We start from the raw sequence: 21252 nt of genomic DNA on the forward strand, positions 1-21252 counted from the left end.
TTGTATCACGGAAACTCTGGTGCTTGGTCCATGTGGTAACTCTGTGTGTGTGGAGCAGAAAGAAGATACAGGAGGAAGAGGAGGCCAAAGAGAGGACACGGAACCAGCCCCTCGTAGTAAGTGTGTGTGTCTGTGTCTGTGTGTGTGTGTGTGTGTGTGTGTGTGTGTGTGTGTGTGTGTGTGTGTGTGTGTGTGTGTGTGTGTGTGTGTGTGTGTGTGTGTGTGTGTGTGTGTGTGTGTGTGTGTGTGTGTGTGTGTGTGTGTGCGCCAGAGCATTATGTGTATTCTCTGTTCCATTCCTTGCCACCACTGAAAGAGGCAGTCTGCTTTTAGAGAACATTTATGATCTCATTTCAAGACTAGTCATAATGCATCATTGATATTGTCTGGGAAAAAAATATTAAGAAACAAGAGTTCTATTTCATTATCCTGTTTTAAAAAATCCAACTTTAATTCAATAGTAGCATCAACATTAATAATTTCAGCCCTGGCACGACATGACACAAGAAGATTTATTCTCCAAATATTGGACCGTACAATGTTTTCACTTCTCTCCTTCCTTTTACCATTCCACAAGAGCCATCGTTATTTTAAGACTCTCACTTCCTTCGAAAACAATACTTCTGCTTTCAGATCACTTTGAAAATGCCAGCTTGAACGTCTGTGATTTTGTAATGGCTGCCATGCTGTGAGAATGGAATTACTTTGTAGGCTGTTTCCTTGTACCCATCTCTCTCTCTCTCTCTCTGCAGACAGCAGAACCTAGCTATGAGGACCTGGAGAAGGAGAAGGAGTCTGAAGTGGAGGTGGGTTTCAGTCCCAATGGGGGGATTCATTGCATACAGAAAATCAACTCTGTATATCCTATTCTGTGCCTCTCTAGTGTTAGTAGGCTGAGACTGAGAGAGTAAAGTAGAGTGTAGCCCAGACTCCTGACCTGTATATATGTGTCATTGTGACAGTAGCACTCCTGGGCTTTGGATCTGTGTTAGTGGGACCAGGCTACACTGGGATATTTGTCTCTGGCTCTCTGTGTGTAAGGTCAATTCTGTCTGAGTGTGTGTGCTCCTACGTGCATTTGTGGTGTGAGTGTATTACCTATGTGCGATGAGTATCTTGTGTGTGTGTGTGTGTGTGTGTGGGGGGGGGGTGCTCTATGTGTCTAACGTTGTACTGTATGTATGTTTGTTGACAGGAGGCGAAAGCCCTCATTGCCCAGCGGGCGGACAACCCCAGGGAGTTCTTTAAGCAGAAGGAGAAGGCTGTGGCTACTGGTTTGGACATCTCCCCTGTCTCTAGCCACAGGACCGGTAAGACCAGGAAGACGGAGGAGATGGAAGGAGGGAGGGAGGCAGAGAGGGAGGGCTTGGGTCACCTGACCACCATTTGTCTTGTCATTCACCTCCTCACAGGCCTCAGTCCCTGTACTCTACTGTATGTCACCAGTGTGTCTGTCATCACTGTGTATGAGTGGACAGAGCCTGTTGGACCTAGACACCTGGGTATACCACAGAGATCTGGAAGGCAGGAGAACCGTTGGAGTATAATTTAGACTAAGATGAAAAGTAATCCAGTTGAAGATGAAGATGGACTGCTGTAGCAGTTATCCCTTGCAGGCTACATAGATACGGAAAGCAAGTGGTACCAAGGAGACAGTTGGAGTGGATGGAGATTGGAACAAGTGCCTGACTCAGTGAGGGTCTCTGAACAAGACAACACACTGTCTCTCCTCTCCACCTGCAAACCCAAAGAATCTCCCTGAAACAATATCTGTTTTTGTCTAGAAGCAACAGGATATTTTCACTATTGGAGAAAGTCTCTGTGTTCATTCCATCTTAACATACTGAACTGAATTCATGTTCCTTCCTCCATCATTAATGAGCTTGGTGCCGTGCTTCTACTACTGCCTGCTTTGTCCACAGTGGCATTACCACACTAACAACTCTCCCTCTTCTTTATATGTCTCTTTGATTTGATTCATGGTTGTGCATCCATTTGTCTTGTCGTCCGTTTCTCCATTCATCCATCCATCCGTTCCTTTTATTTGTCCGGTGTCTCCCTCTGTTCTTTGGATCCTCTCTTGAGCGTATCTTCTTCTATTCTGTCCTCACTATTGGGTTTCTATGGGACCATACCCATCCTCCCACAACCCTTCACTTCTCACCGGGGATCCTCCTGGGCCTTGCCTCGTTTTATCTTGACTTTCTCCTTCCTGTCTTCTTTCTACTCTCCCCTGTCTCTCTTTTCTCTGTGTCCCTCTATCACTCTCTCCCTCTCTCCCTCTCTCCCTCTCTCCCTCTCTCCCTCTCTCGTCTTTCCCTGTCCTCCCCGCGTCTGTATGTATGTGTGTGTGTCACCACCCTGGGCCCTGTCTCTTACCAGGCCGTTTGGACAGCCCGTTACCAGGCCGTTTGGACAGCCCGTTTTTGAAGCAGCAGCACAGTCCCAGCGAGCCCAGTCCGCCCCCCCTCCGCACCCCACCTCACGCGAGGCTGCAGCCCACTGCCCCCGGTAGGTACTGGACAGGAGGAGGAGCAGGGAGGCCCCCCCCACCCACCCTCACATTACCACAGTAGAGGACACGCCCCCTGTCACCCCAAATCATCCCCTGAAGCTGCTGTAACAAACTCAGCCCCCTCTCCTGCACCATACCACCTACCCCCCACTAGCTCAGAGCACAACTGTGGCTACCTACTGTTAGCTAACCTGGGCGTGACGGGCTCTATTTTATTGTGAGTCCTTGCAGAGCCTGAATTAGATATCTCCATGGTAAAGTAGACCAGATTGGTACTGTCTGTAGGAGATGGGTGGCTGTGCAGTGTGCTAAAAGCACTTCCGGTGTGATGACAGATCCTGTTCTCCACTAAAGGCTGTGTCTCAGTCAGTCAGCACTCTCCTGGTTTGGCCTCTCTCTCTACACCCACTCTGATGCAGTTTGCTTTTAGTTGTCTTGCTGATGATGGCAGCTGATATCAAAGAGTGGAGTTGATCATGACCCTTAGTTCTGCCTACTACTTAGTGCCTCTTATATCTCCTTTTACAAATGAATCTGTGTACTAACTACCCTAACTTACTAACACACTATCTTGTCAACCGCCTTCAGTCTTCCACACGCCAATGATGTTTACTCCATGATCCCTCTCGGTCAAAATATTTATCTGACTGATCTTTTATCCAGGGTTGTGGGGATGAGCGTAGGATGGTTAGGGGAAAAGTCCTAGTGAACGGGGCAGGTTTCCCCTGGAGGAGAGAAGGAGAAATGGAGGAGAATAATAGAAACCTGCATAGGTTCCATGCTCCATTATTTGTTTTGCCAATCTTACTGCGTATCCACCTTTACCCCATCTACCCATCATCCCTGCCCCGTTTCTCCGTCCGCACACACACCTTGCGTACCTCCTGACGAATGACCTGTGAGTGTGTGTTCCGTCGTTATCGAGCTGCCCGTGGTCTCAGGAACTGTGTTGCGTACCCTGTGGGCCCTGTGTGTCCATGCAGTACATGGATGTTACCCCTGACCTATGTAGAGTATTGTACCAAAAATTGTACTGTAATTGTTTCCTAATGTTGTGTCTGTGTCTGTGTAAGGGTGGCCAACCAGTTCTAACCAGTTCCAGCTAGTTCTAACCAGATCCTACTAGATCAAACCAGGCCCTAGTAGTTCCATCCATCAGCTAAGTCATGAAATTAGTTTAAATGAAAATGGATTCCTATACCACCATCATGACCTTTTCACCTCAGTGTATTGACCCCTTAAATTGAAACTGTTTATAAATGGTTCAGCGTTGATGAGGACGAGGCAATATTCTATCCTCCTCTATTCTCTTTCGTATTTAAAGAGCCCTCGATTTGAAAGGAAATGGCAAGTCCACCCAAGCAAGATGCTGCTGTCAATATATATAATGAGCAGTCACATAGGGTCATTCATCTCTATGTCCTGTTGTTTCCAGTCACAGTGATGTTGGTCATTATTGTTGGTTTGCTTGTTCATGCCTTGGCTCTTAGTAATTACTAGAGCATGTTTTGTTATTGTGTTTGTAATTCCTGGTCCTAATTTAATTGAAGGGAATTGTGTTTGGTGTATCAGCCTGTATAATGTGTTTGCCGGGGTTTATTCGCTGAGTGGATATTTTTTGTTTCTCATCCAGATGCGCCCTCATTCTTTGCAAAGTACATACAGACAGCAGAGAATCATCAGCTGCCTCCGGAACTTTTACTGGACTTTACACACACCCAAAATGTATACTGGGGCAGTTTATATGTTTATATGTCTTGACTGATTAAATCAGGCAATCAAAAAAAAGGAATCCTGCACTGAGTATTGCTGCTCCCAAAAGTGAATTCACTGTTTAAAGACAAACAGCATCACCGTAAAGATCTTTGTCAGAGGGTAGTATTGCTTGAGGTGCTGAAGATTCCCCCAACCACAAATCTCAGATCAGATCATTGGATATCTGATCCTGTATCAGTGGTTAGGGGCAACTTCTAGCTACAGTACTTATTGAAGTCCATGTACTGTATTGTAGTGGAGAGCTGATATAGCCCATATGGAGTACTGTTGCTGCAGCTCATGCATGGGATTGACACTACTGCTGCTACTGCTCTACTGTGTTACTTCTACACTATATATACAAAAGTATGTGGACACTCCTTTGAATTAGTGGATTCAGCTATTTTAGCCACACCCATTGCTGACAGGTGTATAAAATTGAGCACACAGCCATGCAAACTCCAAAGACAAACATTGTCAGTAGAATGTCCTTCCTGAAGAACTCAGTGACTTTCAACATTGCACTGTCATAGGATGCCACCTTTCCAACAAGTCAGTTTGTCAAATTCCTGCCCTGCTAGAGCTGCCCCGGTCAACTGTAAGTGCAGTCATTGTGAAGTGGAAACGTCTAGGAGCAAGTGGTAGACCACACAAGCTCACAGAACAAGACCACCGATTGCTGAAGCGCACATTGCATAAAAATCACCTGTCTTCGGTTACAACACTCACTACCGAGTACCAAACTGCCTCTGGAAGCAACGTCAGCACAAAAACTGATCATCGGGCGCTTCATGAAATGGGTTTCCATGGCCGTGCAGCCACACACAAGACTAAGATCACCATGCGCAGTCCCAACAGTCTGCTGGAGTGGTGTAAAGCTCGCAGCCATTGGACTCTGGAGCAGTAGAAACGCGTTCTCTGGAGTGATGAATCACGCTTCACCATCTGGCAGTCCAACTTTGTGGCCCTTTCCTGTTTCAGCATGACAATGCCCCTGTGCACAAAGTGAGGTCCATACAGAAATGGTTTGTTGAGATCGTTGTGGTAGAACTTGACTGGCCTCCACAGAGCCCTGACCTCAACCCCATCAAACACCCTTGGGATGAATTGGAACTTCGACTACGAGCCAGGCCTAATCGCCCAACATCAGTGCCCGACCTCACTAATGCTCTTGTGGCTTAATGGAAGCAAGTCCCCACAGACATTTTCCAATATCTAGTGGAAAGCCTTCCCAGAAGAGTGGAGGCTGTTATAGCAGGAAAGGGGGGACCAACTCCATATTAATGCCCATGATTTTGGAATGAGATGTTCGACGAACACGTGTCCACATACTTTTGGCCAGTGTATTTGCTGAAATGCCTGATGGAAAGGACCCACGCTTCACCATCACCAGTGATGTTACGTCACATGATCTCATCCCCAGGTACATTTGAGCTTTAACAGAAATGCTCTGCCACAGTTGCTGTTGCACCATTCAAGTCAAGCCTGAAAACAAATAACCACGCCATTGTGATTGAAATTGAATGCAGTGTTCAGGCTAGCCTGACTGCTCATTGTGACCAATGGTGTTATTTTAATTGTGTTCATGTGATTTTGTGGTGGCATTTTGTCTGTGTTTGGGAACATTTTGAATGTGTTGATGATTTGATTGTTGGGTGGTACAGTATTTTCATTCTGTTAGTGATTTAATTGTTTGGTGGCATTTTGATTGGGATTGATATGATTGTGAGATGTTGATGTTTGGTGGCATTTTGATTGGCATTGATATGATTGTGAGATGTTGATGTTTGGTGGTATTTTGATTGGCATTGATATGATTGTGTGATGTTGATGTTTGGTGGCATTTTGATTGATATGATTGTGAGATGTTGATGTTTGGTGGTATTTTGATTGGCATTGATATGATTGTGTGATGTTGATGTTTGGTGGTATTTTGATTGGGATTGATATGATTGTGTGATGTTGATGTTTGGTGGCATTTTGATTGGGATTGATATGATTGTGTGATGTTGATGTTTGGTGGCATTTTGATTGGGATTGATATGATTGTGAGATGTTGATGTTTGGTGGTATTTTGATTGGGATTGATATGATTGTGTGATGTTGATGTTTGGTGGCATTTTGATTGGGATTGATATGATTGTGAGATGTTGATGTTTGGTGGCATTTTGATTGATATGATTGTGTGATGTTGATGTTTGGTGACATTTTGATTGATATGATTGTGTGATGTTGATGTTTGGTGACATTTTGATTGATATGATTGTGAGATGTTGATGTTTGGTGGTATTTTGATTGATATGATTGTGTGATGTTGATGTTTGGTGACATTTTGATTGATATGATTGTGTGATGTTGATGTTTGGTGACATTTTGATTGATATGATTGTGTGATGTTGATGTTTGGTGACATTTTGATTGATATGATTGTGTGATGTTGATGTTTGGTGGTATTTTGATTGATATGATTGTGTGATGTTGATGTTTGGTGACATTTTGATTGATATGATTGTGTGATGTTGATGTTTGGTGACATTTTGATTGATATGATTGTGTGATGTTGATGTTTGGTGGTGATGGTTTGAAGTTGTTATGGTGTACACTTTCTGATATTCCTCCAGATGGCGATGATGAAGGGAGCTTAGATCACAGTATGGGAACGTCCTCAACGCCAATCCCCAAAATAGTCACCACACCCATCCAGGAGGCGGAGGATGACAGCCGGAACGAGTGGGGTAAGATTAGGCAGAGTTGGGTTATACTGGGGTAAGGCTACAATAGGCTACTTTGTACATGGCTAATGTTAGCATTGAAAGTCATTGAGAGCACTTACTCTGTTGGATATCATTCATCCCTGGATTCATGTCAACTCCGTTAGACACCATAAAAGGCATTTCATTTTTACAATTATTGTCCAACAAGTATTTAAAGGCCTTAATTCTAACGTTAAGATTATTCAAATATGTAATACAAATCTCCAAACTTCTTTTGTTTTGTTTATAGCACTATAAAATGCTCCAGGGCAAATTTCATTAGCATTTTTGGCATGTTTTTTTTTCTTTTAAAAAACATTTATAAAGCACAGCAAATACACGCAAAAATTAAGCATATGTTGCATAACAGTGATTACATTTTGTTTTTATATTAACCAAACCATTTTGACTCCATCTATGACAGAGTTGACTACAGATACTCAAAACAGATATATTTTTGCCTATGAAAATAAAAGTTCAATACAAACATTTGTAAAATATGAAAAAATTATTGATGTGAAAATTCCCAATAAAAACAAAAATTCAGATCTTTAAGCACTCTGATGAAGCTGACGTTAGACAAAAATCGGAACTAGTGGATGTTTTACGAAGTTGACAAAAATATAACATTTTGTTCTTCATTCAGGTGGTACAGTGCTTTGCAAATGTATTCATCCCCCTTTGCCGTTTTTCCTAATTTGTTGCATTACAACCTGTAATTTAAATAGATTTTTATTTGGATTTCATGTAATGGGCATACACAAAATAGTCAAAATAGGTGAATTGAAAGGGGAAAAAATAACTTTTTTTTTTTCTTTAAGCAATGGCTTTTTTCTGGCCACTCTTCCAATAAGCCCAGCGCTGTGGAGTGTACGGCTTAAAGTGGTCCTGTGGACAGATACAGTTGAAGTCGGAAGTTTACATACACCTTAGCCAAATACATTTAAACTCAGTTTTTCACAATTTCTGACATTTAAACCTTAGTGTATGTACACTTCCAACTTCAACTGTATCTGTCCACAGGACCACTTTAAGCCGTACACTCCACAGCGCTGGGCTTTATGGAAGAGTGGCCAGAAAAAAGCCGTTGCTTAAAGAAAGAAATAAGCAAACATGTTTGGTGTTTGCCAAGATCCAAGTGAGAGACTCCCCAAACAAATGGAAGAAGGTACACTCGTCATATGAGACTAAAATTGAGCTTTTTGGCCATCAAGGAAAATGCTATGTCTGGCGCAAACCCAACACCTTTCATCATCCCGAGGACACCATCCCCACAGTGAAGCATGGTTGTGGCAGCATCATGCTGTGGGGACGTCTTTCATCGGCAGGGACTGGGAAAGTGGTCAGAATTGAAGGAATGATGGATGGCGCTAAATACAGGGAAATTCTTGAAGGAAACCTGTTGCAGTCTTCCAGAGATTTGAGACTGGGACGGGGGTTCACCTTCCAGCAGGACAGTGACCCTAAGCATACTGCTAAAGCAACACCCGAGTGGTTTAAGGGGTAGACATTTAAATATCTTGGATTGGCCTAGTCAAAGTGCAGACCTCAATCCAATTCACCAGCGGAACCCATCCAATTTGAATGAGCTGGAGCAGTTTTGCCTTGAAGAATGGGAAACAATCCCAGTGGCTAGATGTGCCAAGCTTATAGAGACATACCCCAAGAGACTTCAGCTGTAATTGCTGCAAAAGGTTGCTCTACAAAGTATTGACTTTGAAGGGGTGAATAGTTATGCACACTCAAGTGTTCTGTTTTTTGTCTTATTTCTTGTTTGTTTCACAATAAAAAATATGTAATTATTTTTATTTTATTTTAAATATCTTCAAAGTGGTAGGCATGTTGTATAAATCAAATGATACAAACCCCCCAAAATAAATAGATTTTAAATCCAGGTTGTAAGGCAACAAAATAGGAAAAATGCCAAGGGGGTGAATACTTTTGCAAGCCACTGTATACACAGTAGCAATTTAGTTTTTCCTCAGTTGCTTTAGGACTCGAAAATGAAATTGAGTTTATTTTATTTTTACAGGGACAGTGCACATTAATTAATGTTTCAGTAATAGAGCCAGTTTTAGCCAGCTGGCTAATTTTCAACCGCAGTCCCTGGGCAGGTTATTAAAAACAATTACAATATAGACAATCATTGAGCAGTGAGCACACACAGAGCAACATAGGACAAGCAAGACATAGCATACAGACAGAGCAACATAGAACAAGCAAGACGTAGCATACAGACAGAGCAACATAGAACAAAAAGCAGCAAGACAAAATTCATAAAAGCAACAAAGTGTTTCCACACCTCACAAGCTACAGACAACAGACAACATGGAAAGCGGTAATACACAGATAGGGATTATGATCACAAATCTGATTGACCTTTAGTGTGATAGGTGGTGCAGTTATGTGTGTCTGAAGGCAGTGTATTCCAGACATGGGAAGCTCTCACAGAGAAAGCGGATTTACTAAAGGTGCTTATCCTTAATGGATCTGCTGCCATATGTCTGGGTTTTCTGTTTAACAAAAACACTGAGTTGAGGGGGAGCCAGGCCATTTAGGATCTTGAATACAAGACATGCGTCGGTGTATTGCACAAGATTTTCCCAACTCAGGAGCTCATGCTTTCTGAGGATGTAACAGTGATGATGGCTATTGGGCTTCCTATCAAGCACTTTGAGAGCCTGTTTGTAGACAGACTGAATGGGTTTTAATGTTGTACAGCAAGCTTGGGCCCAACTAGTCAAGCTGTATGTTAAGTGGGGGAGTATCATAGATTTGAAATACAGTTTTGCTTCCTCTGTAGTCAAACAATTTTCTATAAATCGTATAAATCGTAAATTAGTTAGGTTGAATTTGCTTCTCCCCTGACACATAGACTTCTGGCTCAGTAGCATCTGTTGCCCTCTTTGTGAAGAACATGCAAACAGTTTTTTTCACATTGAGATGCAAACACGAGTCACTGAGTCACTTTGTAACCTGGACCATTACAGTAGTGAGTTCTTGTGCAGCTTGTTGTTTGCTCTTTGCATGCACATATATCACTGTATCATTTGCATACATTTGAACTTCAGACCCAGTACAGACAGAAGTCATATCATTAATGTACAGGCTGAACAGGAGGGGCCCCACTATTGACCCTTGGGGCACGCCCACATCATAGCTAAGAGTGGGCGACAGCTCATTGCTCACTCTGACACACTGAGTTCTGCCTTCAAGGTATGATTTCATCCATCTCAAGGCATCGGGGGAAAAGTTGAACTTGGACAATTTTGTGATGAGAATCTCATGGTTAACAGTATCAAAAGCCTTCCTTAGGTCCAGAAACACAGCCCCAACAACGCCCCCTTTGTCCATCTTGGACTTCACATTTTCCAGAAGAAAGCAGTTGGCCGTTTCTGTGGAGTGTTTCGCTCTGAAGCCAAACTGCATGGAGTGTAATGTGAAGGGGCTGTTGTTGAGGTGGGCAATCAGTTGTTCTGCTACATACTTTTCAACAACCTTTGACACCACAGGTGCTGTACTAATGGGCCTGTAGTTACTCACGTCAGCAGGGTCGCCGATTTAAAGATGGCCGTTATTATGGCTGACTTCCAAACCCTTGGAAACACCCGAGACCAATAGATGTGTTGGTGACCTTAGTAATGGGGCCAATGAGTGACTCTTTGTAGTTTTTAAGAAAGGTAGAGTCCAGCCCAAACACATCTTTGGCTTTAGAGTTCTTTAGTGAGCTAATCACCTTGTTCACCTTTGACTCAGAAACCTCCCTTATGATGAAGACAGGTTGAGCGTCATTTACTAGCACCGAGCCCAAGAAACCAGTGGAGGGGTTCTGTGTCAGTACCCTGACAGAGTCAATAAAGTAGGAATTGAAGGCTATTTCTATTTCGACTGCATCCTGTGTTAGATTGTTATTCACCATGATTTCTTATTCACCATTAAATGTAACATTTGGGGGTTGGATGCCCCCAAAGGTCATTGGTCCCCTGTCGTGTGTGGGCTGCGGCGGTGTGTGCTACGCCAGTGACACGCATGCACACACACACACATCCTGGGACTGTGTGTATTTTCCCAGGCCTATTTTGCCTTCACAGATGGCTGGGCTTCCCCTGCTCATGTCTCTAGTCTCCAGTGGCACTCTGGTACTGTGGACAGTGTTAAAGTACACCACCTGAACACCAATGAGTGTAACAGGAACACAACACAAGGGTATCACTGCGTAGGAGTCCATGTGGTCTCTGAAGTTAAAGCTGTAATTCGTGTTGTGGACCTAAGAGATCTTGGACTGTAGGTATACTGTAAGAGCATCAATAAACAGTGTGGTCTTTCTATTGCTGCAACGATGTGTAAGTGGAGTTTATTATTGTGTGACTAGAATGACAGGGCATACTGATGATCTTCTGACTGTTTCGCTTTGTGTCCTATCAGGGCTTATTGATAACAAGTTTTGACTGTTATCAATAACAGTCCCCCTCCCTCCCTCTCTCTCTACCTTCCTTCCCTCCAGGTGAGCCCAAGCAACAGCCAGGCCCGGTCCAGGACTCCACCCCCACCAAGCCCATTCAGAGCGTGGCACCCCAGACACGCACAGACTCCAAACCCCCATCCTCAACCCCGGACGACTATGACCCCTTCTCAGGCTTCAGGCCTCTGCCTGCCCCCACCACCGCAGACCCCCTGGTGGAGCTATGGGACAGCAGCCCTGCCACCGGCATCGCCCCCTCTCAGGCCCCACACCCTGGAGGGCAAGCCCAGCCCCTGCTGAGCTTTGACGAGATGGGGGATGTACCATTCTGCCCGGGGGGTCCCGAGGGGGTCGAGGAAGAGCCCTCCAGCCTAGTGGATGTGGCCGGGACCCACGATATGACCCTGAGCTACCAGCAAGCACTGCAGCACGCTTCAGATGATACTCAGCTGATGACCAACGGGGAGACCCTGCTCAAAGAAGGGACTCAGGTCAGGAGAGGAGCAGTAGTCATGTTATCTCATATTACAGTATATTGAGCAAAATTACTTGGCAGTACTTTACATGCATGGAGTTGCCCTTATACTTATGCCATTAAGTTGACGTTTTGCCAATACAGCAATACAGCAATACAGCATGTAATTTCTCAGCTGCACAACAACAACAACGGTATGTTGTCTGCACTATCTGTATTGTATAATTCCTTATAAAAAAATAAGTATTATATTATGTGCCACAAGATGGCAGTAAATGCATACCACCGCTGGCTTGCTTCTGAAGCTAAGCAGGGTTGGTCCTGGTCAGTTCCTGGATGGGAGACCAGATGCTGCTGGAAGTGGTGTTGGAGGGCCAGTAGGAGGCACTCTTTCCTCTGGTCTAAAAAAAATATCCCAATGCCCCAGGCAGTGATTGGGGACACTGCCCTGTGTAGGGTGCCGTCTTTCTGATGGGACGTTAAACGGGTGTCCTGACTCTCTGAGGTCATTAAAGATCCCATGGCACTTATTGTAAGAGTTAACACTGGTGTCCTGGCTAAATTCCCAATCTGGCCTTCAAACCATCATGGTCACCTAATAATCCCCAGTTTACAATTGTCTCATTAATCCCCCTCCTCTCCCCTGTAACTATTCCCCAGAACGTTGCTGCAAATGAGAATGTGTTCTCAGTCAACTTACCTGGTAAAATAACGGATAAATAAAATGTTCTACATCGGCACTAGTGGGTGCCACCAGTTACCTGGGAGAGAGAGGATGGAAGTTTGTTCTGTGTTCCTGATCTGGAACAAAGATGAACAACCCATAAACAGATATTATAGTACTGAATGATCTGTGGTACAAATTGCCCCCAGATAACCTTGACTGTACTGTACATGTAGTACTTGTTTGGACAGAGTGGCTTGGTGATATACAGTGCCTTCAGAAAGTATTCACACCCCTTGACTTTTTCCACATGTTGATGTCTTAAAAGACTGAATTTAAAATGGATAAAATTTAGAATTTTTGTGACCTACACACAACACCCCATAATGTCAAAGTGGAATTTTGTTTTTGAAATGTTTACAAATTAATTAAAAATGGAAAAAAATGTCATCAGTCAATAAATATTAAACCCTTTTTTTATGGCAAGCATAAATAAGTTCAGGAGTATAAATGTCACATACAAAGTTGCATGGAATCACTCTGTGTGCAATAATAGTGTTTAATATGATTTTTAAATGAGTACGCCATATTTGTACCCTACACAAAAAAAAAAGAAAATGTCACATGCGCCGAATAAAATAAAGTGTAGACCTTACAGTGAAATTCTTACTTACAAGCCCTTAACCAACAATGCAGTTCAAGAAATAGAGTTCATAAAATATTTACTAAATAAAGTCAAATAATTCAAAAAGTCACACAATACATTTACATAACAATAACGAGGCTATGTACAGTGGGTACCGGAACCAAGTCAATGTGCAGGGGTGAGTTATCTGTAAGGTCCCTCAGTCGAGCAGTGAATTTTAAGCAGATATTCAACCACAAAGACCAGGGAGGTTTTCCAATGGTTCGCAAAGAGAAAGAGCACACATTGAATATCCCTTTGAGCATGGTGCAGTTAGTAATGGATGGTGTATCAATACATCCAGTCACTGCAAAGATACAGGCGCCCTTCCCAACGCAGTTGCCAGAGAGGAAGGAAACCGCTCAGGGATTTCACCATGAGGCTAATGGGGATTTTAAAACAGTTTAATGGCTGTGATGGGGGATCAACAACATTGTCGTCACACCACAATACTAACATAAATAACAGAGTGAAAACAAGGAAGCCTGTAAAATATTCCAAAACATGCATGTGGTTTGCAATGAGACACAAAAGTAATACTGCAAAAATGTGGCAAAGATAAAAAACACAATTACTGGATAAAGGTGTTATGTTTGGGGCAAATCCAACACATCGCTGAGTACGCCTCTTCATAAGCATGGTGATGGCTGCATTATGTTATGGGTATGCTCGTCATTGGCAAGGACTAGGGAGTTTTTTAGGATAAAAATAAACCGAATAGAGCTAAACACAGGCAAAATACTAGAGGAAAACCTGTTTCAGTCTGCTTTCCAACAGATACTGGTAGACAAATTCAGCTTTCAGCAGGATAATTTCCTAAAACACAAAGCCAAATATACAGTCTGCTAAGCAACTGTAGTTGCTTACCAAGACAACATTGTATGTTCCCTTGTGGCTTAGTTACACTTTTGACTTAAATTGGCTTGAAAATCTATGGAAAGACTTGAAAATGGCTGTTTAGCAAGGATCAATAACCAACTTGACAGAGCTTGAAGACATTTTTTAAGAATAATGTGCAAATATTGTATGATCCACATGTGAAAAGCTCTTAGAGACTTACCCAGAAAGACTGTAATTAGCTGTAATCACTGCCAAAGATGATTCTAACATGTATTGACTCGGGTTGAATACTTTTCAAATGAAGATATATTAGTGTTTTATTTTATTTTAATCAAAATAATATATATATATTTATTCTACTTTGAAATTAGAGTATTGTGTAGATTGTTGACTAAAAATTACAATTAAATAATTGTAATCCCACTTTGTAACACAACAAAAAAAATTAAAAAAGTAAAAAGGTGTGATAACTTTCTGAAGGCACTGCAGCAGTAGCATAGTGTGTCTATATGTCTGCATGCATAGAAACAATACTGTTATCAACTAATGTTTCTGCCTGCCTGCCTTCCTGCCTGTCTGTGCAGGCGAACAAGGGTTACTTCAGCCAATCGCAGGAGGAGGAGAAATGCTCTGCTAAAATGACCCCAACGTCAGTGTTTTATAACAAGCCACCAGGTGAGAGAAGGAGAGCGAGAGAGAGAGAGAGAGAGAGAGAGAGAGAGAGAGAGAGAGAGAGAGAGAGCGTTATGTCAGGATTAAACATCAAATAACCCTTTTGCCTGAAAGCTGTGAGGATTATTCTGTTGGAAATACATCAATATATGAAAAAGTAGTAACACTGTAAAATAAGGTACCATTTGTAAAGTGTTTGAATAGTCTATAATTACATAATTGAATGTTATTTAATCATTTCTAAATGCATTATAAACCATTAATAAACGCTTATATTGCTTTGGTCTAAATAGAGCAATTAACTGGTCAGTGCCAATATTTATCTTCTGTTATTATCCATTTACAAATGCACGTATAATATTCACCCCTTGTGTATAATCATGCAGCCTCATTTTCAATGGTTGGACAGTTAAGCAAAAGTTATTTTCTCCCTATTGGGTGTGATGTATTAGTGCTCTGTCCCAGGAACAGAAAAGGTTGGTTTTCAGACCAATGGTCAACATCGCACTATTTTGACCAATGCGTTATAACCCATTAATTAATGGTTTATAGTGCATTTACAAGTAATTTAATAACCATTAACGACATCATTATAAACCCTTTACAAATGGTACCTTAACAATCACCAGCTTGGCTAATCATGTTGTTGTTACTATTTTATTCAAGAACTGCTGTCACACTTATTTTTGAAGACAGTCTGACTTATGATGCTGATTGTTATAGTATGTGGTTGTTTCATATTGTAAGACACCCTGGGTAAAAAGATTCAAGTTTGTGTGTTTGTTTTAGTTTTTTCAAACATTGACCAAGTGTATTTGTGTATGTTTATCTATGCCCTGTGCGTGTGTACAGAGATCGACATCACATGCTGGGACACAGACCCTGTAATGGAAGACAGCGACTAGACCATGGCGAAGTAGTCCGGCCCGGCGGTGGGAAGCAGAAACAACGCATCATCAACAACCAAACAGACTTTTAAAAAAAGTAGTAATAACAAGTCTTGCATTAAAAAAAAAAGTAACATGTTCTAGAAGGGGGAAAAAACTGATGTTAGCCACAGAAAAGGTTTTTGAGTTATTGTTAAAGATGCTAATGGGTTAATAATGAGCTCTTGGTTTTGTGTTTTTTTTTCTCTCCTTTTTTTGCTATGCGGAGTAAATAGTGGGGAGTGGGGGATACTTTCTGCAGAATGTATGTGTCTTCTACAGCAAACTAAACACCCTGTACCAGACAGGTAGCCTATTAGAATGTATAGCAACCCAACCCCGAAAATGTGGTGCCTGGTGGGAAGAAGGGAGAGTGGGATCAGAGAGGAGTGGTGCCTGATGGGAAGGAGGGAGAGTGGTGCCTAGTGTAATCCTGTAGTCTTTGATGTTTCAGTTTGTCCATGGGGCAATGGGGGGGGGCAGATGAAGGCGTGGTGGACATCAGACTACAGGCTGGGATAGCAGTACCGTTGTACTACCCCATAGTAAGACCCTGATACACACAAGGGAGGTATAACAAAATAATTGTTTGGTGCTGTACCAAGGCAATTTGAAACGGAATATCTATTGTAGTTTGTTATCGTTGTGTTGGTTGGCATCTCTCCCAGCAGAAAATCTGACACGGGGAAAATAAGTATGATTTTTCTACCTATTGGTGTTCTATAAATTGACATTCAGGATATTTGAATCATGGCAATAGCGGCAATAGTCTCTTGTTTTGTCTTCAGTGTTAACTAGGCAATGACTGTATCTAGAGCACTCAGATGGGAATGAGGACGTTCGTCACACATTGTGGCACTATGAACGGAACAGTGTGTCTTGTGCAAAGGTGGTTCTAGAGCTGCTACAGTAGTCTCTGCTTTGTAACACTACACCTTCATTGCAGTAGATGACACAAATGCACCCTTTTGCTTTCCATGTGTATTTATTTTCCTTGTCCTTCTTTTAAAATGATGTCGTTCACATGCACGTCCCTAGATGGCCTCAGCATCGTTTTGTGTACTATTGTAATTCTACTGTTGGACTACCTCTGTGTTATTTCTTCACAGATCTCATTCTCTCACCCAGTTATCTCGGTTCTGATTTCACTGTTAACAGTCTAAATGAGAACCATTCCGGTGGATTAGTTTTGCCAGGAGCCCTTCTAAATGCTTTTGATCATCAAGCCTAGTTTTAAACGGTATTATTGCTCTAATGTTTAGAAACAGGTTCTACCTTCTTTATGTAACCCTCTCCACATGGCTTATAGACCAGTCTTCCTTTATTTGATCTACAGGAGGTTTCTTATCATTACTGTTCAAGGTTATAGTTTCATTCCTGAGATGCCACTCCTTAGATCTGATTCTATATCAATCCAGACATTCTTACCCATAGATATAGAACAGTTCTATAGCAGGTATATGTTGTTATAGCTATGTGCTCTTACCACAGAATTCTGAGTGGGAACCAACAAGCAATAAGAAAATAAACCAATCTAGTATTTTGTCCTGTAAATAGCGTTTGTTTTTTAGAAATACACAACTACAACTAATGAACGTCTAACACTTTGTCATTGTGGCCCTTGTGATTATGTCACTTTGAATTTAGGCTTGTTGTGGGATTGAATGAGATGTTTAAATAAAGTTTATTTGAAGCGAAATATGAAATGTGATTCCATATCCCTACCAGCCTTTTTCTGTATATGAGAATCAAATAATGCTTAGTAAGAGCCGACCAACCCGCATCTTTAGCAGTAACTGACACCCTTTCTACATGATTTCAATATATACTTTTTCACCCTGATAACCTCCTGGCTAGTAATTATTATTCTCTCCCAATCACACTACTAGGAGACTACTACTACTACTATACTACTACTCTACTACTACTACCCCTCTTTGCCCCAAAGCAAGGCTTAGCTGTTCCTTGTCTTATCTCTCTCTTTTCATTTAAAACATATTTTATTTATCTTCCCTCTTTTCCATCCGCTTCTCACACGCTCTGTTTTTTAAAATAAGCACAAGATCTTTTGTGACATGCTAAGTGCTGATGTATGTTAATAAAAGACTTAAAAACCTCCAAATGATGACTTCAGAGTGTTTTTGATTTGACAGTTTTTCTTGTGGCTGTATCACCCCAATCTAATGCATCCTTGAATACTTCAATAGTATCATGAAGTGCTAGCATCATGGAATTAAATAGAACACTAAAATGAACATTGACATCCCGGCAACATGACTAAAATGACGGCCATCTTGGTCAGAGAATCTCATATCATTCATTATATTGTAGGATAGAAGTGCACTTTTTTATATTGATCATATCATTTATCATCTTGAAGTACTGGATTGCTCCAGGCCGCTCACTGATGCATTTCAAAGCTTTCTCGGCAAACAAATATCTCAGTCATTCAAAGCAGAAATGAACACAAAATTAAAAGTCTGTCACTGCCACTTGTCATGTTTGTTTTAATCTATGTTTTATTCAACTGCATTTTATTCAAGAGATGTTGGCACTGTTGACTTAGTAATAGTCCAGGTATGGTCCTGTGTGGCTCAGTTGGCAGAGCATGGTGCTTACAATGCCAGGGTTGTGGGATTGATTCCCACTGGGGACCAGTATGAAAATGTATGCACTCACTACTAAAAATGGTTTTGGATAAGAGCATCTGCTAAAATGTGAAATGTTCTATAAAGACTCTTTCTCTTCACAGGTATACATGGAACACATAGGCTGCATCCCAAAGGCACCCTATATGCCTTCAAAAAGTATTCACACCCCTTGACTTTATCCACATTTTGTTGTGTTACAGCCTGAATTTAAATGGATTCAATTGAGATGCTGTCACTGGCCTACACTGTCACGACCTGACCGTAGAGAGCCTTTTAATGTCTCTATTTGGTTTGGTCAGGGTGTGATTTGGGGTGGGCATTCTATGTTTAGTTTTCTATGATTTGGTGTTTCTATGTTTTGGCCGGGTATGGCTACTTAGCCCTTTTCCCTGCTTTGTTTGTGGGAAGTTAACTTTGTTTATGGCACAATTAATAAAACATTTGTCAATAAATATTCAATTAATTTGCTTAACAAGTCACATAAGTTGCATTGACTCACTCTGTGTGCAATAATAGTGTTTAACATGATGTTTGAATAACTACCTACATCTCTGTACCTCTGTCACGTGTGCTCCCTCTCCAGCCTCTCGGTCACCAGGCTGCTCTTTATGGTGCACACCTGTCATCATCGTTACACGCACCTGTGCATCATCAGACCCACCTGGACTCCATCACTTCCCTGATTACCCTCCCTATATATGTCACTCCCTTTGGTTCCTTCACCAGGCTTTGTTTCTGTTACAGTTTCATGTCTGTGTGCTGTTAGTGTTTCTTGGTTTGTATTATGTTCCATTTATTTGATTAAAACACTCACTCACTGAACTTGCTGCCCGGCTCTCAGTGCACATCGATACAACCTCATACCTACAATTATCTGTAAGGTCCCTCAGTCGAGCAGTGACTTTCAAACACAGATTCAGCCACAAAGACCAGGGAGGTTTTTCCAATGCCACGCAAAAAATGGCACCTATTGGTAGATGGATTTAAAAAAGGCAGACATTGAATATCCCTTTGAGCATGGTGAAGTAGTTAATATCCCAGTCACTACAATGATACAGGCATCCTTCCTAACTCAGTTGCCGGGGAGGAAGGAAACCACTCAGGTATTTCACCATGAGGCCAGTGATGTCTTTAAAACAGTTACAGAGTTTCATGGCTGTGATAGAAAACTGAGGATGGATCAACAACATTGTAGTTACTCCACAATACCAACCTAAATGACAGACTGAAAAGAAGGAAGCCCGTACGGAATAAAAATATTACAAAATATGCATCCTGTTTGCAAGGCACTAAAGTAAAACAATAAAAGAAGAAAAAAATGTATTAACTTTATGTCCTGAATACAAAGCATTATGTTTGGAGCAAATCCAACACAACACACCACTGAGTACCAGTCTTCATATTTTCAAGCATGGTGGTTGCATCATGTTATGGGTATGCTTGTCAATGGCAAGGACTAGGGAGTTTTTCAAAAATAAAAATAAACTAAATAGAGCTAAGCACAGGCAAAATCCTAGAGGAAAACCTTGCTCAGTCTGCTTTCCAACAGACAGTGGGAGATAAATTCACCTTTTAGCGAGACAATAACCTAAAACACAGGGCCAAATATATACCGGAGTTTCTTACCAACACGACATTGAATGTTCCCGAGTGGCTTAGTTACACTTTTGACTTAAATCGGCTTGAAAATCTATGGAAAGACTTAAAAATGGCTGTTTAGCAGTGATCAATAACCAACTTGACAGAGCTTGAAGACAATCCAGGTGTGCAAAGCTCTTAGAGGCTTACCCAGAAAGACTCACAGCTACAATCGATGCCAAATTTGCTTCTACAAAGTTTTGAATACTTATGTAGATTTGATATTTCTGTATCTTATTTTCAATACATTTCGAAAAACATGTTTTCACTTTGTCATTATCATGGGGTATTGTGTGTAGATGTGTGAGATTTGTATTTATTTAATCTGTTTTGAATTCAGGCTGTAACACAACAAATTGTGGAATAAGTCAAGGGGTATGAATACTTTCGGGAGGCACTGTATTGCCTGTATGGGCCCTGATCAAAAGCAGTGCACTATATAGGGAATAGAGTGCAATTATTTACACATCCATACAGTACAGTAGTAGCAGCAGATGTAGGAGTGACTAACAGAGAACAGTTCCTGCAGTCCGACGTATAGAGAATACTTTGCATGCTACATGTTGTATGTACATTCATTCATAGCAAAACAGTTTGTACAGTGCCTTGCGAAAGTATTCAGCCCCCTTGAACTTTGCGACCTTTTGCCACTGTTTCAGGCTTCAAACATAAAGATATAAAACTGTATTTTTTTGTGAAGAATCAACAACAAGTGGGACACAATCATGAAGTGGAACGACATTTATTGGATATTTCAAACTTTTTTAACAAATCAAAAACTGAAAAATTGGGCGTGCAAAATTATTCAGCCTCCTTAAAGAACCCCTCATCCCGGATCCGGTATCGTGACTACTGCTCAAGCTCATTACCATAACGCAACGTTAACGATTTCTGACAATCGCAAATGAAATGAAATAAATATGCCTGTTCTCAAGCTTAGCCTTTTCTTAACAACACTGTCATCTCAGATTTTCAAAATATGCTTTTGAACCATAGAAAATCAATAATTTGTGTAAGAGTGTTGATAGCTAGCTTAGCATTTAGCGTAGCATTTAGCACGCAACATATTCACAAAAACCAGCAAAGCAATCAAATAAAATAATTTACCTTTGAAGAACTTCAGATGTTTCAATGAGGAGACTCTCAGTTACATAGCAGATGTTCAGTTTTTCCTGAAAGATTCTTTGTGTAGGACAAATCGCTCCGTTTTGTACAT

The 21252-nt window shown here is 41.5% G+C and overlaps 1 protein-coding gene across 4 annotated transcripts in view; it reads left to right on the forward strand.

Annotated features, from left to right (window-relative positions):
* The window catches only part of LOC118378502 (drebrin-like), a 127142-nt gene extending 109273 nt beyond the window's left edge, over window positions 1-17869 (forward strand). For 2 of the 4 annotated variants that reach the window (XM_052456979.1, XM_052456980.1), the window contains exons 8-15: window positions 59-116; window positions 753-806; window positions 1196-1310; window positions 2383-2511; window positions 6892-7005; window positions 11528-11976; window positions 14734-14824; window positions 15674-17869. In XM_052456979.1, the coding sequence (XP_052312939.1) occupies window positions 59-116; window positions 753-806; window positions 1196-1310; window positions 2383-2511; window positions 6892-7005; window positions 11528-11976; window positions 14734-14824; window positions 15674-15726 (1063 nt within the window). In that variant the 3' untranslated portion in view covers window positions 15727-17869. The remainder of the gene's footprint in view (window positions 1-58; window positions 117-752; window positions 807-1195; window positions 1311-2382; window positions 2512-6891; window positions 7006-11527; window positions 11977-14733; window positions 14825-15673) is intronic. The other 2 variants (XM_052456981.1, XM_052456982.1) reach the window with 2 other exon arrangements.
* Window positions 17870-21252: the final 3383 nt, after the last annotated feature.

This window comes from Oncorhynchus keta, chromosome 11 (genome assembly GCF_023373465.1).
Source record: "Oncorhynchus keta strain PuntledgeMale-10-30-2019 chromosome 11, Oket_V2, whole genome shotgun sequence".
Classification (NCBI taxonomy): Eukaryota; Metazoa; Chordata; class Actinopteri; order Salmoniformes; family Salmonidae; genus Oncorhynchus; species Oncorhynchus keta.